We start from the raw sequence: 18,915 nt of genomic DNA, 5'->3' as shown, positions 1-18,915 counted from the left end.
CTCTAACTTTGTACTTCTGTTTAAAATCACTTTATGCAGTTGCAATCTGTTGAAATTATCCCCAAGAAGATTGTTGATATCCTCAAGGACATCAGGTACTATGTAGTGCCCTGCTCATATACTAACACATAGTAGACCCTATGTTGCCTTGGTTGAAATTTATAACATTCCTCTGAATCCTGTTTCTGGTTGTTTGTCCAAAGGGATATTTCGGGACTTCTAAGTGAATTGGTAGAGGTATTCAACACAGAGAAATTTCTGGCCTTGTTTTTGGACTCTCTTGTTGAGTACAGGTGGGAAAGGCTGCTTTACCTGCTGTGGCGTTTTACTATTTGCTAGACCCACTGACTTAAATGTTTTATGTTTTGTAGTTGTTCTGATGATCTTTGCCATGAAACTCTGTTGTCTATAGTAGAGATGGTTCCTTTAAAGGACTTTGTTGCTCGTATAGTCTCAAAGCTGCTTAACACATCTTTGCGAATATTGAAGGACAATGATTCAGCAGGTGCAGGTTTGCTTTGTTTTAAGATTAGCATGCACACCATCTATTCCATCCTATTGCATTTAAAAGATTTTCATTGATTTTGCCAACATGATGTGCATAAGTGTCATATATGCTATAACTAGTTGAGTAGGCACACACTGTCCAAGCGTCTGCTTAATTTAAATTCAATTAAATGTTGATAAAAGGGAGACATGTACTTGGGTTCAAAGAAAAGAAGCAGAAGAGTTGTTTTTTTTTGCAGGGGTGGGGGTGGGATATGTGGCAGACTGGATATGAAATTAGATTAGCTCCCATTCTTTTAGGTGATGAACTTTTTACCTTTTAATTTGTAGTGGTTAAAGGGGTATTACGAGATGAAACATGCAATTCTTTAACTGCATATCTGAATAAGCATCTCAGATCCTATAGATTCTTGAATAATATTTCTCTTTCTGCTTTTGCTAACCTGCATTTATTTTTTCATGTCATTCTATGCTTATAATTGTTAGGGAGCCGGTGCAATCAGATATTGGTTTCTCTCCATAAGAAATATCTGTTTGAGTCACGTGAAGCTGTCAACAGATATATTGAGGTTCTTTTTTCTTGCTTCTCTCTCCATATTCTGTGTGGTTTTTGATCTTTTCTTATTTATGCGGTAATTGTTTAGTTAAATAACTAATGCAAAATATCTTTTTCTTCTTTGCATGCAGGATATTAAACTGCGGTCAAAAAGTGACTATGAAATAGTTTTAAGGATGTTGAACTGTAATTTAGATCTTTCACATGAAATATCTAATTCAAAAGTTTGGTTTGCCATGGAACATCCGAAGGTATCTTTGTTTACCTTCCCATATTATACATTTCTTTCCTGATGGCTTCACCCTTTGGGCTGGCTATTTCTCTCTTATCTTTTGCTTATAAGTGCTGTGTCGCTTAGAAGTAAAAGAAAAAGGATAGTTTGCCAATTTTAAAAAGAAATAATAAGATATTTTACACTTCACATCTTCAAATGGACGAAAGGTATGAGTACAATTGGGATTTTTCCCTGATAATAATGATTTGGAGCAATCTTCAAAGCAGCAGCTCATCGTTGGCAGTTAGATGATCTTTTTCACTAAATGGATCAGAATGGGTGCATATTCGACCCCATTGTTAAGTTTTATAGTAGCAAGAAAAACAACCCAAATTAGAAAAGGACAAAACAGACAGAAGTATAGCAGCTATGCTGCATTGCTGTTGGCATTTTGAGTTAAAGAGTTAGCCATAAACTGAAGTCGTCCATTAGCCAGAAAATGAAGTTGTCCATCTTTTGATAAGAAACTTCACCAATACAAATTAATTCTTCAACTAAGAAGTGATATTGAGTTATTGACATTTGGAAGAAGCACAGTGATTTTTGTAATAAAGATCAGATTTCTTATGAGAAAATATAGATAAGTTTTCTTATTGGAAAAAAAAGTCCGTACTTTTTAAAATGTTTTAAAGAATAGCACCCAAGGGTGTGGCCTGGTGGTCAATGAAGTGGGTTGAGAACCACATGGTCTTAGGTTCAAATCCCAGAAGAGATAAAAAAACATTAGGTGATTTTTTCCCATCTGTCCTAGAAGGCTAGGACAGAGTTACCTGGTAAGTGTTGTTGGTGGGAGGTGACCGATTTCTCGAAGAATTAGTCGAGGTGCGCGAAAGTTGGCCTGGACACCACAATCATCAAAAATAAAATAAAATAAAATATTTTTTTAAAGAAGAGACTATCATCTGTTACTATTCTCACAATAAGAAAGAAAGATGATCATGTGTCTGTACTTTGTAAATGATGTTTAAAGAATAGATCACGAGTCTGTGCTTTGTACTTGTCGTTTTAAAGAACTTCTGAGATCAAATCTAGTTAAATATGGTACAAACTATTATTTACACATTTATGTGTGTTTTCCTTGCAGGCAGAGGTTCGACGATCTGCTCTTTTGGGGCTGGATGTCCGTGGTATGTTGAATGTTGAAACAACGGATTCTCAGGTATTGCTTCATTCTTTTAATCTAGATGTGCTGTATTCCCTTTCCCTACTAGTTGTTTTTCTCTGGTTTTTGACCTCATTCAGAGAGAATTTAATCTAGATATGCTATACTTTGATAGATCATAAACAAAATTAATGTTATTACCCTCTAATAGAAAATAGACCTTGAGCCTTGACTCAACCCTAAAAACTGCTCATGAAGTGAAGATTGCTTACGACCATATAAAGAGACCTTTCTGTTCCTAAATAGCTGATATGGGGAACTCAACGCCCCCCACACTCGGGCCTAGTGGAGCATAGATGATATAATATGAGGGCTCAACATTGGGTAAAACCAAGGATTGGGATGTGCCAAGCTTTGATACTATGATGTGAAAATTCTGCCTAACTCAGCCCCAAATGTGAACTCATGAGGTGAGGATTGCCAAATATCATATAAGGAGACAAATAACCTTACTCACAACCTATGTGAAGACTTTGACAACCAACCACACACGCCCGCCCAAGAATGGACATCTGGAGTGCGTAAAATTTAGTATGAGGGCCCAATATCGGGTAAACCAAGAGTTAAGATGAGTCTGAATCTCTGATACTATGATAAGAAATGAACCTTTAGCGTAACTCAACCTTCAAAGCTAGCTCAAAAAGGTAAGGATTGCCAAGATCATGATCCTATAAAGAGACCTTCCCATCCCAAAATAGCCGATATGAGAACTCAATACTCCTTTGTTGATGATGTCTGCAGAGCTTTAGATTTCTGGCAATTGAGCTGTAATCTGAATTACCTAGACCCCGAGTATCGTCTTTCTGTTTTTATATTTACTCCTATCCAACTATCAACTCGAGTAATTGATATACGAGACTCTGAGAACTTTATCCTTGGACTTGTTTTACCATAAATGACATGAGATAGTATGTTGAGGACAACGTCATCACTGTTTAATTTAGCTTGTATTGATGTGATTGTTGATGATTTCTTTCTGATATTCATCTGTTTATATATCTTGTTGAACATCAAGCATGCTCCTAATATTTTTTTGAGATTGAAAAATGTTCAAGCATGCTCCTAAAATTTTGGTTGCTGAATGTTAATTTCCTCTGTTGGGATGTTTAGCGCATTACAAGGTTTGTCTTTGTATCTAAATGGGGAAGAACATGTTGTTGTGCTGTGTTTGGGAAGCTCCAATCTTGCTTTTTAGTTGTATGTGTTACTGGGCCCCACCTGGAACTGTTGAGGGATTGATGCCCTAATAGTTTTACTGGGATGTGACTTTGCAATATTATTTGATTGTTGCATGCAGCTGTCTCTTTTCAAATAATTGTAGTTTGGATGTTTAACTGAATTGGTATATGCTAGCTTCTCTGTAATTTGGTGCTCGTATATTCTGCATGAATCTATTTTTAGGAGGTGCATTGAATTATTCTATTGATAAAGTCTCTTCAGACTTCATTTCTAATATGTGCTCTTCCTTTCAGAGATTTGGCACCATTCAAGATGCTATACTACGCCGGCTGTGTGATGAAGATTTGACTGTTGTTCAGGCTGCTTTAAACTTGGAGGCATTGCCCGAAATAATAAGTGCTCCACTTTGTATTGATGCATTCAGGAATGTGCTCCCAAGATGCATTAAGTTATTATCATCAGGTATCTTTACTTATGCGTTTGGTGAATTTTGTCCTAAATTGGACATATGTTTGCAGCATGTTCGCATTAACTCCTCAAATTACAGGTGCATCTCGTGGTGCTTCTCTAGCAGTTGACATTGCTCAGTCTTGCCTCCAGCATGCTGCAGCGGGTTTGCCGGATGAGGGTGAACATGTGAAGATGGTGGCAGCATTAATTTTTCCCTTTATTATAATAATTCCGAAGGTTTCATCGAAGAGTTTCAGTTGTTTCCTTTTAGTCACCGAACTAGCATGATTAGCTTGCTCGTTATCTTATTCTTTTCTGATGTTTGATACAGACCCAAAGATTAAATTTGAAAGCTCTTGAAATGGCCAAGCAAATGAAGTGGCCTTTCTATGAGAATCTGGTCAGTGTTTCTCTACTGGACAAGGTAATGGCTTTTATCATATTGCTGTGCATCTCTTCATTATTGTTGTATAATTGTTCATCAGAATTCAGATAAAAGGATACATTGCCTATCTTCAATTTGAAACTTTAAATAGGTCTTTTAAATTTGAGTTCCCAATTTGCTCCGTTTCTCGCATATAGTGATTTAACTGCCACTGTTATTGTTCTGTAGAATCTGAGATTGTAATCTAGCCATCACAAATTCCATCTGCTATATAATTTTGTAATAGGTCTTTCAGTTTATTTCTTTTCCTTATGTTCAGATGTAAAACTATGTGTGTGCGTGTGTCTGTGTAACACAATGTTATCAGAAATCAACTTTGGGACTTGCTTGTAATGAGTTAGGAAATAAATGTTTGCAGAAGCCTATTCCATTTACGTTTTCAAACAATTCTCCCTTTTCTTTTACTCTGGGGGCAGACTGGCAGAGGAGGTTGACGCCTAACTGTTCTGGAAGAATTTTGTCGTGAAAAATCATTAAACAAACCTCCTTTGGGGGGGGGGGGTTCATTTGTTCTTAATTCTTATTTAATTTGGTCAAAAAATGAATGATCATTGAACTAATCTTGCATTTTTTATTTTTATTTAGAAATTAGATTCTGGGAAAATAGTCTCAATCAACGCGGAGAACATTAATGTGCTAGCAAAAGCATTGTCAAGACATCCCGAGGAACATTTGCCTTGGCTGGTAGAATGCTGCAAAACCTTGGAACTGTCAAAAACTTTGTTCTTCTTAGTGTTGTTGCAATCTTTCACACTGCTGGAAACAGGTAAATTAATGGCTAGTTTGATGCTCTGGTGCTTCCACTAATCCACTCTATCTCCGTCTTTCTACCCCAGTGTTCTAGGCTTCCTTGATGCTTTAAACAAGTGTAAAATAAACACCAAATTTACAGTGCCTATTTATCTCCGTTAGTGCAAGTCTAAGCGTTTAAGATATCCCAAAAGGACTCATTGTAATTGTTATATATTTTGTCAAAAAAATTTGTTCAATTATATTTACTAATATTTGACCTAGAATGACTTACTTTAGTTCTTGGTAAAATGTTCTGATTTGATTATTCTTTTTTTTCCTGATAACTGAGAAATCCTTGTGGGCCAGTGTCACATGATTAGAAACTCGTGGATAATATGCCCTCGGAGATTTCTCGATTATAAAAAAAGATATGAGTCATTATTGTTTTTTTTTACTTCTCTAGAATCGCCCAATGTGGCAAAATGAAACATAAATTCGTAGTATATTATGCTATTTAATTACACTTACAATTGAATCAAATCGTGGCAATCTGAGTTGAAGTTTGACGATCTTGAAAATAATGCTAAGGCCTTTCTTTAAAACAAGCTAACAACACCTTTTCAAAAACAACAACATACCCAATGAAATATCAAAAACAACAACATACCCAATGAAATCTAACAACAGTAAAACAATGTGATAATCAAAACACAATAAACGAGTAAACAACATATGATAATAGATTTCAAAAGAAAGAAACTACAATAATATGACTAGTACTACAACAAGCATCAACACGCCTAAACCTTCGAAAAGCAAGATATCACATAACTGCCTACGAACCTTCTACTTGATACACGACCTCCCCACTTTCCCATCTAAAATCATGTCATCGGTAATATGAAGCTGTGGCATGTCCTCTCTAATCTCTTTTTTTGATGACCGTCCATGGGATACCGCCACCTCTCACCTCCCACCAGCAACAGGTTCTGTCTAATCTCTTTTCCCCAATAGTTTTTGGAGGCAACTCTCACCTTGTCCTGGATACCTCCATTTCTAATCTTATCGCTACTAGTATGATTGCACATACGTCTTAGCATTCTCATTTTTGCAACTTGCATCCCCTGAACATGGGAGTTCTTGACTGACATTTCTACCCCATACAACGAAGACAGTCTAACCATCATTCTGTGGAACTCACCTTTAAGTTTAGGTGGTGTCTTTTTATCACACAATATTTCGGAGGCAGGTCTCCACTTCATTCATGCCACACCAATGCGATGTGTGACATCATTGTTGATGTCCCCACTTACCTAGATTACAAACCCAAAATACTTGAAATTCTCTCTCTTGGGGCTAGTCTGTGTATGAAGTCTCACTTCCACTCCTACTTCATGCATCGCATATCCAGAAACCTAAGAAAAGAAGCCAGCTTCTTTTCTCAACACTTTTTTTTTTTCTTTTAAAATTAGTTTTTAATACTACCCTTATTGCAGTTCTAGAAATTAGAATCTCCGTTCTTGTGTTTAACATTTTATACCAAGGAATGGTACCTGAGGATTCATGTTGCAATTGGCTGCTTTGTTAAAGTCAATTCTTTAACGAAATTTTAATTATTCCAATCAGTGATGGAGCTAAAGTTAATTAAGCGGTTCAATTGAATCCTTCTTGTTGGAAAGTAATACTGTGCAAGTAGGGTAAAAACAAAATTTTGCTTGTATGTATTTACTAGTCATATTCTTAGTGTTGTATTGAAGGAGGTCTTGGAGTAACTGGTAAAGTTATTGCCATGTGACCAGGAGGTCACGGGTTCAAGCCTTGGAAACAACCTCTTGCAGAAATGCAAGGTAAGGCTGTGTACAATAGACCCTTGTGGTCGGGCCCTTCCCCGGACCCTGCGCATAGCGGGAGTTTTAGTGCACCGGGCTGCCCCTTTATTCCTAGTGTTGTATTCTTGCATCTTTTTATCCCCTCATTAGAATTTCTGGCTTAGCTACTGATTCAAATTTAAAACTCAGAAAGAGTATAGAAGCTAACTAATATTGGACAAAGGTGTAGAGTAAGTTGAAAAGATACTTTTGCTCTTTACTTTTACAACTCTAATGATGGATTACTGCAACATTATTTTGGAAAATGTTATGTTTACTTTCGGCTCCTCCTCTTTGTTAGGAGATGGTCAATTTTCAATGTTCTTTGGCATTTGCTTTCCGATCCTCCGAATGGAGTGGGAGTTGCTCGAGTCTGCTGGGAATATTTCAGAAGAGGTGGCTGATATGTAGTTTTCGGCCGTTGACAGTAGTAGGTTATTGTTGTATTTTGGCACCAGCTTTTGCTAATATTTACCTTAAACAATTGCAGTTCAACCCAGGATTATCGGAGCGAGACATTAATATACTCATTGAACATATGGTTGCTACCAACCCGAAAGAACTCAATGGTGAAATTCTGACTTACTTGTTTTGGAAGCTGCTTGGGTCATTTAGTAAAATAGCAGCTGAGACAGAACCTTTGGTTGGTGATCCTTTTTCTTATTTTGACATCTATATTTTTTTCGCTTTTTCGTCACCTGATGTATTTCCTGTCTCGTTTACAGGATAAGAATGAGAACTGGTTATGCTGCTTTCGGGATCTGTTTGTCTTTCTTGTATCCCGTATGAACCATGTCTTTAAGAAACATCTGTGTGTTGTTGTTGCAAAATGCAAGATCCAGACATCACACTTCCTCTCAGAGTTCTTTACTGATGAAGGTTTTGAGACAGTGCCTTTTAACTTCTTCATCATTCTGTATTAGTGTTGTTATTACCAACTCATTTTTTTGTGTATCTCTCTTGTAATTGTCATCTGTCTTTTCTTAAGCAGTAATATATTGACACTCGAGAATATCATTTCCTGGAAAAGCATCCTGTTAATAACTGCTGTTTCCCCCCATAGTGATACATTGTTTTGTGATTTTTTTTTTCAGGAGTTCTTTACTGAGGGAGGTTTAGTAACCGTTTCCATTAAATTCTTGTGCATTCGCTTACCCATCTTGCTATTAAAATTTTTACCTTAATATTCTTCTCCTTAGTTAACGATTAAGAAAGTTCCTTTCCTGCAGTAGTTGTTCATCATGTCTTAAAAGCCTCATATTTTGATGTTTAGCATATCAGTTTCTGGATAGACAACTGACCTGACAAAAAGGGCAGCCCGGTGCACTAAAGCTCCCGCTATGCGCGGGGTCCGGGGAAGGGCCTGAAACTGATATGCTAAACATCAAAATATGAGGCTTTTACCAGAGTGTTCAAGTTTGCATATTACTTTCATTTCTGATTGATAGTTTCATTTGAGATTAAGGCACTTGAATTACAAGCTTTTCTGCTCAACTGAAATGGTCTCTATGCAAGCTATTAAAGAACATTAGTATCTAAAAGCATCTGTGGAACACAAGCATGTTGGAACTACATTCAACCTGTTACAATGTGTAAAATTTAGGTTAGGTGTGAAGCTAGTGATGTGTTTATAAAAGAAAAGAAACTGTCAATTCTTTTAGGGAGTTCTCTAGAGAAGAAATTGGGGAGATGTTGCACTGAAGAGTGTATTCATACTGGACTAGCCTTCCAGGTATGTAAGGATAAACCTTGTGCATTTTATATGGTCTCTCAAGGTTAATTCTGAACTCTTCACATCAAGGAAACAAAACGGTTGAAAGGCAAAGATACAGTCTGGGATAACTGTAGAATTTGATTGAACTTCCTAATTTTGCCAACAGTGGGAGGTCTGATGAAATCTAAACCGATTCTGGAAGGTTTAGGAGCCCGTGTCAGTTGCTTAATTAGTAGATAGTTGTGACGGAAGTGATGCTTTTGTGATGTTTATGGATTTGGTGAGGATGTCCATTCCGGCGTAGTAAACTATCTGGAATTTTTTATTCACTCCTCCTTAATGATCTTTTTTGAGGATTTGTGTTACTTTTTTACCATATTTTTGGATGTTTTGATCCCACAGGTGTTTCTGCTGCTCTCCTTATTGGAAGTCTTCAAGTTTTCACATTTCTCTGCTCTCATCCGGATGAGAGTCTCACATTCCAACTCTTTGCTGAATTTCCCTTGATCCTTGTTCCGCTATCAAGTGATAATCAGGTTTTGTATTTACTTTTTACATTTAGAATGTGGCAGCAAAACAACTCAGACTATTTTCGTAGGATTTTTTTTGTGTTTCTCTCTTTTGTAAAGAGAAACACATTTTAGCTTGTCTTTTTATTGAAGGAAAAAGGAAACATGCTTTTCGCTTTTGATGGTGTTCTGTTTCACATTTGAAAGCAACATACTTATTTTTCTGTACGTAGGATGTGCGCAAAGCAGCAATGAATAGCATTGAAGGACTTCTATCCCTGTGGTCACGCGTTAATTTATCCAGATCTAAATATGGTATTCCTCTCTGGCAGAAGTCAGTTAACTCTCGTATACTTCTTGTATGCCTCTCTTGTACGGGGAATTTTTCCCACATCAACATATAAAATCCTCCATGAAAAAGAAGGTGCTCCAGTGATGTCTTTCTCTTCCATATGGCGTTAACATTCTGCAAAATGACAGGTCCTCATGCTGTCCGTGTCCATTTTCTGGGAGAACTTCTGGGCTTATTGGTTCAGCAGAAGAGATTGCTAATATCAGACAAAAATGTCCTCTCATCGTTGTTTTCATCATTGCTAGGCAACTCCAGCGATTCTCTTTTAGTGCAACACAATGTTGGAAAGAGGTTCGCTTTGTGGTCCAAATCTCCAATAGCACCCATCACTTTTTGTAGTAAATGTTGCATTCTTTGCTCCATATTTATTTTTTGGTCTGTTTAGGAAAAAAATAGATAATAGATTGCTTTCTGTTGCGGCCTGCGGTTGAGGAGTGGGTTTCAGTAACTTAGTTGAGTATGCTAAAAGACATTAATCTGAGGACCAGAGCTCTTCTATTCAATGTTTCTTTCTTAATAAAAACCCATGAGCAATAGCTAAGCAAAGGGAACTCGGTCAAGCGCTTTTGTCGATATCCAGTAGTCAAACTCCAAGACAAGACGGAAGATAGAGTGAATCCTCTTCAAAAGAATGCCCCACCTGCCGATACCAGAGCCTGAGCTGGTAAAATTGTATAAATAAAGAACATAATTCTTGAACCAGAGCAGGCAATTGTTCTACCCTTGGAACTTGGAGATTAAAGAAGATCACGCTGTGCAGCAACAGATGCAAGATCTCTATATGTTGATAGATACCCGAGAGACTGAGTCCTTGGGGGAGAGAAAGGAGGCATTGCTCCCAGAAAACGTGCAACCAACCTTTCCTTCCTGCTGCTTCCTTAAATTCGATCTCATAGAGTTCAATTCCCTTTCTCATCCCTTGAACTATATGAGCTCGCAATTTCCTTCACAACTCCCCGAACTTCTTCGTAGTGGCTCTCCTGCATCCCTCATTTTAGAAGGAACCTCAAAGTGGCTCTTTTTCATTTTTTTTGTTGAAACAGGTAACTTTTTATATTACTACCACAGTACATAGGCAGTGCTGAACCATATTTCCAATAAGTTCATCAAATCCAGCTATCTGATCCTAAATTGAGTCTATTACATCAATTAGGGAGGTAGCGTCATTGGAGTATAACTGATTACACCAAAAATACAGTAGCAGCAGGCAATTAAGCTTGACTTTTTGCATACTGTTTTCTATAATATCAAAACATTTGGAATTTCTCTCCTTCCACATTGCCTACCAAATGCTAGCAGGGACAATTCTCCATCTCTCTCTGCTCTTAGACAGCATTCCAGCTTCTTCCCAATTCTGAACGGCTTCAGCAATCTTGCAAGGCATGACCCATGACATGCCCTTGAGATTTATGAATAGTCTTCAGAGCTGGCTAGTCACTTTGTAGTGTAGAAAAAGATGGTTAACTGTCTCAGCAGTTTCCCCACAAAATAGGCACCTTGAGCACAATGGAATCGCTCTCCTCATTAGGTTATCTTGGGTCAGAACTGCTTCCTTAGCCAATAACCGCACAAAACATGATACTTTCAGGGGTATTATGTATTTCCAGATTCTTTTCCAAGGACAGTTACTAGTCAAACTGGTAGGAGTTGTTCAACCAGTCATAAGCACCCCCCCCCCCCAATTTAGTGGACGAATTTCCCAATCATTTAACTGTCTTCTAAAGTTGAAGTTCCACCCTTGAGGTATAGTGATCAGCTATGGACTTATGCTGGTGTGGCACTAAGGTACTAATATCTGGAAACAGATTTTCTAGCCTGCCAACATCATCCATACATCCTTCCAGAAGTCTGTTCTTTCCCCATTTGCCACTTTGATCCTTGTATTGTTTTTGAAATAATCCCACAAGGATCTAATGGACCTCCATACACTTACTCCGTAAGGTGTAGTCATCCAGTAATCTTCCCCTTCATACTTTGCACTAATGACTTCCTTCCTGTAGGATTGATTTTCATTGCAAAACTTCCACAACATTCTGAGAGCCTTGCTCTGATTTTTCAAGCTCTTAATACCCAATCCCCCTGGTCTCTTACCCACTGCTACAACATCCCATTTGACCAGGTTATAAATCTCTTTCTCATTGTTTCCCTGCCACAAAAACTTTCTTATGATTTTGTGCAATTTGTTGATGACCCTCTGAGGAATTGGAAACACTGACATCATATAAGTTGGGAGTGAAGGACAGAAACTATCAAAGTCAGTCTCCCACCTCTGGACAGATATTGTGATTTCCGCCTTGCTAGCTTTATTTCATTATATTCCATCCATATGCCAATTCCATTCATTTAATATCCCTTTGGTATTGTTGATATGGCAGATGTCGTTTCTAGTCTCTCTTTCGGTGCTAGGCGAAGTTTGTTATTATTTTTCAATCTTTTCTACTAGGTAATCTAGGATAAGTAATGTTATTTTCTGGTGATGACATGGACTCACAAATTACTATTCATAAGTTTTTGGGAGTATATCTGGCTGAAGAGTTGTATGATGATTGTGTACTACAACTTTGTTGCAATCTGATGTAAACAAGACAAGAAGGACAAACTTAAATGTATTTTGTTGTTCTGCTTTTGGTGTACAAACGTTTACTCTAATGAGACAGTCAATTTTAGATGTTTTAGGGTTGTTCTCTGGAAGTTTTTTTGTTTTGTTTTTTACCTTCCTCTGTTGTAAATAAGGTTTCCTCCAGTACTACCTAAGTACTAATATCAATACAAATGTTACCAGTTTTCCAAATATACAAGAAGAACGACATAAAAGATAGAAAATGGTTAGAAATGTAAAGCTAGATGTAAGTAGAATCAGAGAGTAGGCAATAATTAGATTGAAAAAAAGCAAATTACCTCTCACAATGGATACTTAACACCTATACTATAGAACCCCTAAAGAAGACATAAATTCCTCTTGCAAGATCCCCACCAAAAGTTGGAAAACATCCAAAGACGGCCAATTTCACCATTAGGCATTAGGAGATCTACCTCCGAAACCTAAATCCATCTTTTTAAATGGCTAATGGCTATTAACAAGATGGATGATTATCCCAGCTTGAATTGGTGGACAGTTTGAGAAGAGAGAAACCATAGATGCTTTGAAGATGAAGTCAACCATTTACAGAGGATAAAATGAAGTGTTTGGGCTGTTCAACTTTTGGTGTAAAAGAATATTTTTAGAAGATCATGAATTAATTTATGATTTGTTAGAATCCTCGTGAGATGACATAGGATCAGATGCTTTATGCTTTTGTGATTTGTAATTAAATGGGACTACACAGTTTTTATGTAGTCTTTATATCAATATACAAATATGTTACATTCTAAAAAAAGATAAAAATTCACCATTAGGTCCTGTGGTGTCACTCTGGAAATCTTTGTGGATGCTCCTATGGAATCTTCTGTATTTAGCTTTTTGTAAAAGATTGCCTTACCATTTTTCTCAAGCCTGTAGGAGGTCTATGGTAAATTTTCCCTTTATCTCTAAAAATTTACAAGTGTTTTTTTGTTAATTGTATCTGGTATAGCTTTGACCATTCGTGGTGCTATCTTTCCCTTCTTGGACATGCCCAGTCAGTCATATTTGTTAACTTGTTTCTACATTTGTCTGTAACTTTTAGTGGAATAAGTTATATTACTTCTTGTTGTTATATAGCATGTACCTGTGTGTACTTTGTAGTCAACAAAAGGTAAATATTTCTAGCTAAGCATTAAGGAGAACAAACCCAACAAACATTGTTGTGGCATCTTATTAAACTTTTTAAATTCCATTTTTGAAGATTCTTCTGCTGAAGACGTTCTTATGTATAAATAAACATAATTGCTGTTTTTCCCGGCCAAGGGTCTATCGGGGACAATCTCTCTACCTCTGAAGTAGGGGTAAGGTCAAGATACATTCTACCCTCCCCTGACCCCACTACGTGGGACTACATTGTGTATGTTGTTGTTATTGTAAGCATAACTGCTGTAAGTTAAGCGTCATCTCATGATTTATTATAATCTGTTGTCAATGTTTGGGTTTTTGTTGATAGGAAATAGTTTTCGTTAGTGGCTGTTAGACCTGGGGCTTGTTAAAAGGATTATTATTCTTGTAGTCTTATCTGATGTCATATAAGATGAGGTTATCCGGGAGAAGGTAGGAGTGGCTCCTGTGGCAGACAAGATGAGAGAAGCGAGACTCAGATGGTTTGGGCATGTGCAAAAGAGGTGTGCTGATGTGCCAGTGAGGAGATGCGAGAGGCTGGTTCTAGGGGGTACCCAGAGGGGTAGAGGTAGACCGAAAAAATATTGGAGAGAGGTGATGAGACAAGACATGACGCAACTTCATATTATCGAGGACATGACTCTAGATAGGAAGGAGTGAAGGTCGCGTATTAGAGTAGAAGGCTAGTAGGAGTGGAGTATTGTCTTGGAGTGCGTAAGTTTAGGGTTGTTAGTGTCTATCATAGTACTAGTCATACCCTTGTAATTCTTGCCATATGTTGGATTATCTCATATTTCACTATTATTATTGTTTCCTTCTTGTACACTTTACACTGCTTTTCTTATTATGGACTATGTTTTTCATTGTTTTCTTCATTTATGTGGGTTTGATGTACTTGAGCCTAGGGTCTTTCGAAAACAACCTCTCTGCCTCCTCGAGGCAGTGGTAAGGTCTGCGTATACTCTACCCTACCACACCCCCTTAGTGGGATTACATTGGGTATGTTGTTGTAGTCTTATCTGATGTCAACATCATCTTATTTACTGTCATCATTGTTTTTGAAATATGTCGGCATTAGTGGATGTTACTTAAATTCTGCAAAGGTGGTTACTTAAATTTGCTCTTGCAGATTTGATCAGACAACTAAAGACGAAATCCTGGCTTTCTTGATAGATTGTGCCCTTAGATTTTCTGCATATGCAAAGGTTGGCCTTCTTGATATGTTTATACATGCAATATTTGTTTTCTCTTGACCTTAGCTATAACTGTCAAAATTTGTATACAGCTAAAGATTTTGTCGTTGCTCAAAGGTGTTGGAGATACGGTTCTACGTGTTAACGGTATTGAATCATTAATGCTTGATCTTCTTGATAGACGCCAGAAGTGTCATATTGGGTTTGACAAATCATGCCATAAGTTGTCTCAAGTTGAAGTCACCATTCTTTGTCTTCTACTCGAGGTAAAATTTTAAAATATGTAAGTCCCTTCTGTTAGTTCCTATTATGTTGATCTAAGCTTCGACTTGGATTGTCATTGTTCATAGTTGTGTATAAAACCTTCTACTCCAACTGTTGGTGACCTTGAGGTCTTGGGCCTTGTATTAAAAGCCTTACAGGTTAGTTGGCCTTCTTTTCTGTACCCTCCCATCCTTTGAGCATGCACCTATATAAATTTCTATACTATGATGAATCATAACTTTCCGAGAAATATTCTGATAATATGCCATACTTTCTGGCCCTAGGTCTGTGATGTGTCGTCTGGAGACCCTGCTATTCTGAAGCCTTGTATGACTGTCCTCGGGGATCTTAGCAATTCCTTCTATGCAAGTCTGAAGACTGAGACCCAGGTTGATGACTGAGCATTTAATACCTCGCTCAATGTGCAAAGACTGATCTGAAGCAGTTTTTCTCCTCACTTGTTTTATCGTGGATTTTTGACATAGCTGAGCTAAAGGACTTTGATGTTAAGAAGAATAAACAAGAGTCGATTGACATATGATAATAATACTCCAATACTTCCTTAATTATACATTTTCTAATAATTGGCTATTATGTATGTATTTTTTTTTCATTTGGCTATTTTGCATTTATGAAGTCTGTTGTTTTGGTTATCTGTTTCTGTGTGTCCATGTACCTAATGTATACCTGATAAAGTACTTGTGCTTCTTGAGCTGGATCCAGGGAAAGTTTATGTCATGTATACAATCTAGGAATTTTCATAGAGTCTAGAGAGTATTTTAAAGGCTTACATGTGGTAACTGCATTGTAAGCCTACTTTAGGTTAAATTTCTTTGTGTTTCTGTAGGTCCACTTGGCAGCTAGCATAAGCTTTATAATGCAGCACCATTTTCTTAGTGTCTATGGCATGTAGTTGGCCTCTTCAAGTCAGCTTCCTTTTGATCAGGATAAGAAGGGAAACTATAGAAAAAATTGATTTCTGGCACACTCTTGTTCTTGTGGAAAAGAGAGAATAAACGGTTAAGCGGGAGAAGGTTTTCTCCATCACCCATATATTCTATTCTCAATTGCTTTCTCCATCACCCATAGGTTCTATTATCAGTTGCTCAATGATAAAAATATTCTTCTCATAGTTTTTCCAATTTTACGCTGTCTTGGCTTCTTTTTTCTGCTTCTGCTACTACTAATTTCTTTAGTACGCAGGTAGTGCGTGGATGCCTGACAGGAGAAAGTATCTCCTCTATTATCATATTCTTTTCAATCTCTTAATATTTGGATGCTTCATTCGTCATACCATCTGAACTTCTTTTTTTGATATGAATGTTATCTAGACTTCTTTGATTACTTTTGCTGCTATTCTCATTCTTCTTTCTGAGAGTAGAGTGCATGAACTTGAATATCTTCTTTTAACTAAGTATTTTTCCTGAAAACTTGTATTTGTCGATGTCATTGATCATGGTTTGAACTTTCAGGATCTTGTCTTTCGGCATCTTGTGCTCTTGTTTCGCAGTACCAATGGGGATATACAAAAAGCTACAAGAGAAGCCCTGCTTCGCATTAATGTATGTTACCAACTTTCTCCTCATCTGATTTGCAGTGATTGTTCACTGTCTAAGCATGTTCCAAGTTCCAGAATATCTGGCACCAATGTACATGTATTTGTTAAGAAGTCTATGCGAAACTAATATAGCTCTTTGAAATGAGAAAAATTGTGTCTAGAGTGTTCTCTGAGTTGGAAATCATTCTTTAGCCTACACACATACTCGCTCTTTATGCTGTGTGTCTATATCTAATCTGAAGTACATACGTCATACGTGACAAGTTAGTTGGTTGTATCCAAAACACATAGGTGAGAATGTTTGCAGTAATAAAAAATTGACTTGGGAATCTTTCCATGCGTTCACGTGCAGATCATTCCAATAATGCTAGAGTGCATTCCGCTTTGATCTGGAACCTGCAAAAATTTAAGGCTTTCATATAGTCTTTATGCTCTAGCTTATGCTAGACTTAACACCTATTGCAGTTGAGTTAAACCATATATGTCCATTAGCCCTAAGTTGTGTATCATGTACTCTAGGGAGGTAGTTAAACAAATTCACATCTCTTTCTAGATTGTGAATGTATTGGAGTGTTCACTCAGTCGGTTCGGTTTTTGGTACTCGGTCCAGTTTATTTGTTGTCGGTGTTTGGTTCAGTTTTTCTTGATTCAGTTTCCCATTGTATTCTTGCTTAAAGTTGAAAATATCTTTCAAGTACATAAAATCATTGTCTTATGGTAAAGAGAATTCACACTGTTTACTTACCTGGTGGACATCGAAGATATAATTTTCTGGATTCTTTTTTAAACCTTGTACTCTCCAAAACCCTCTTTTAGTGGGGAGGAATAGTACACAATGCTGTTCTTGGGCAAGGGAATCATTCCTCCAAAAAAAGAGCTGGTCTAGAGTCTTTTTTTGTGCATGTGAACTTGAAACCAACAATTATGCCAAAAATCAGAAAGATGACATCAGACGCTGAGCCTGAGGATATTGTGGGTAAACTGAGCTTATATAAAGCAAAAGATTAGACACCAAGCGCTGTGAAGACAACAACATGATAGTTGAAGTACTCAATATCAGATGTGCAATTATTTGTGAAGTAGAATGAAACTTCTAGCAAAGAAAGGCAGTTGGCCGATGCTAGTAATAAAACTTAGAAGAACTAACTTTGTGAATGATTATTACACCACTGAATCCACTGATTTTATTTTTACCTTCAGCTGCAAAGTAAGAATTTTTTCTCCTCTCGATGCTAGTGATAGAAGCACCAACTTTGTGAGTGATTATTACATCACTGAATCCACTGATTTTATTTATACCTTCAGCTGCAAAGTAAGGAAAAAATATTCCTCTGCGATTGCGAGGGGAAAAAAGTAAATCAGTGTGAGAATTATATGAACGAGTTAAAGCTGAACAATAAGGAAAATAGTGAACCATTTTATAGAATGTAATAAGGCATCAATAAGCAAACGAAGACAAAATGGAAAGTAGATTCTTCATCTCTCCATTGAGCAATGCCAGCTAGAGACAGGCAAAATGAGGGGAGAGGAGAATGTTAACACCACCAACAAGAACTACAGAAGCCTTTTGAAGAAGAGGTCTTACTCGGACTTAAAAGCTTGTGCTGTAGACAAAGCACCAGGCCAAGATGGATGCACTATGGTTTTTTTAATTAAATGCTGGGAGATAGTGAAGGGGGATTTGATGGCAACTATGCAGAACTTTCATTCTCATGAGTTCTTTGAAAAGAGATTCAATGCAACATATATAGCTCTTGTCCCAAAAAAAGAGTGGTGCTAAGAAATTGAGAGACTTCAGACCAATCAGTTTAATTTGTAGCGTTTACAAGTTGATAGCCAAGATTCTCACAGAAAGATTGAAGAATGTGATGCACAAGCTAGTAGATACTTAACAAATGGCCTTCCTGAGAGGAAAGCAAATCACTGATGCAATCTTAATTGCTAACGAGTGTCTAGACTCAAGAGTGAAGGGACAAGTCCCCGGAGTCATGTGCAAATTGGACATACAAAAAGCGTATGATCATGTTTGTTAGTTTTTTTACTTGAAATCATGCTTAGGATGGGTTTTGGATTGGAATGGATCAGATGGATACAATTTTGCATAAGCACAGTTAGATTCACAATATTGATAAATTGATCTCCTGAAGGTTTCTTCCCCTCAAACAAAGGATTGAGGCAAGGTGACCCTCTCTCACCTTTTTGATTCATACTAGTGAAGGAAGGCCTGAATATTATCCTAAAGACTGATCATATCAATGGGTGGATAAGGGGTTTCAATGTAGCATAGGAGAGGAACCAGAGATTGGAAGTCACACATCTCCAATATGAAGATGATACTATCATCTTTTGTGATGCTGAAGAAAGCCAACTTACCATCTTAAGAGTGGTACTCATTTTGTTTGAA

At 37.2% G+C, this 18,915-nt stretch overlaps 1 protein-coding gene across 2 annotated transcripts in view; it reads left to right on the top strand.

Annotated features, from left to right (window-relative positions):
• LOC129896511 (uncharacterized protein At3g06530-like) overlaps positions 1 to 18,915 on the top strand; it is a 37,150-nt gene that overhangs the window by 4,426 nt on the left and 13,809 nt on the right. Inside the window, exons 7-27 of one of the 2 annotated variants that reach the window (XM_055972431.1) lie at positions 40 to 95; positions 204 to 293; positions 372 to 505; positions 994 to 1,076; positions 1,195 to 1,314; positions 2,422 to 2,496; positions 3,972 to 4,140; positions 4,226 to 4,365; positions 4,460 to 4,552; positions 5,159 to 5,339; positions 7,475 to 7,569; positions 7,664 to 7,816; positions 7,899 to 8,052; positions 9,290 to 9,423; positions 9,630 to 9,711; positions 9,877 to 10,039; positions 14,626 to 14,701; positions 14,782 to 14,955; positions 15,040 to 15,111; positions 15,238 to 15,342; positions 16,426 to 16,515. In XM_055972431.1, coding sequence (XP_055828406.1) covers positions 40 to 95; positions 204 to 293; positions 372 to 505; positions 994 to 1,076; positions 1,195 to 1,314; positions 2,422 to 2,496; positions 3,972 to 4,140; positions 4,226 to 4,365; positions 4,460 to 4,552; positions 5,159 to 5,339; positions 7,475 to 7,569; positions 7,664 to 7,816; positions 7,899 to 8,052; positions 9,290 to 9,423; positions 9,630 to 9,711; positions 9,877 to 10,039; positions 14,626 to 14,701; positions 14,782 to 14,955; positions 15,040 to 15,111; positions 15,238 to 15,342; positions 16,426 to 16,515 — 2,439 coding nt within the window. Of the gene's footprint in view, positions 1 to 39; positions 96 to 203; positions 294 to 371; positions 512 to 993; positions 1,077 to 1,194; positions 1,315 to 2,421; positions 2,497 to 3,971; positions 4,141 to 4,225; positions 4,366 to 4,459; positions 4,553 to 5,158; positions 5,340 to 7,474; positions 7,570 to 7,663; positions 7,817 to 7,898; positions 8,053 to 9,289; positions 9,424 to 9,629; positions 9,712 to 9,876; positions 10,040 to 14,625; positions 14,702 to 14,781; positions 14,956 to 15,039; positions 15,112 to 15,237; positions 15,343 to 16,425; positions 16,516 to 18,915 lie in introns of both variants that reach the window. The other variant, XM_055972430.1, reaches the window with a different exon arrangement.

Source organism: Solanum dulcamara, chromosome 7 (genome assembly GCF_947179165.1).
Source record: "Solanum dulcamara chromosome 7, daSolDulc1.2, whole genome shotgun sequence".
Taxonomy (NCBI): domain Eukaryota; kingdom Viridiplantae; phylum Streptophyta; class Magnoliopsida; order Solanales; family Solanaceae; genus Solanum; species Solanum dulcamara.
Note: the sequence above shows the minus strand (reverse complement) of the source record. Positions and strands in the feature narration are given on the sequence as shown.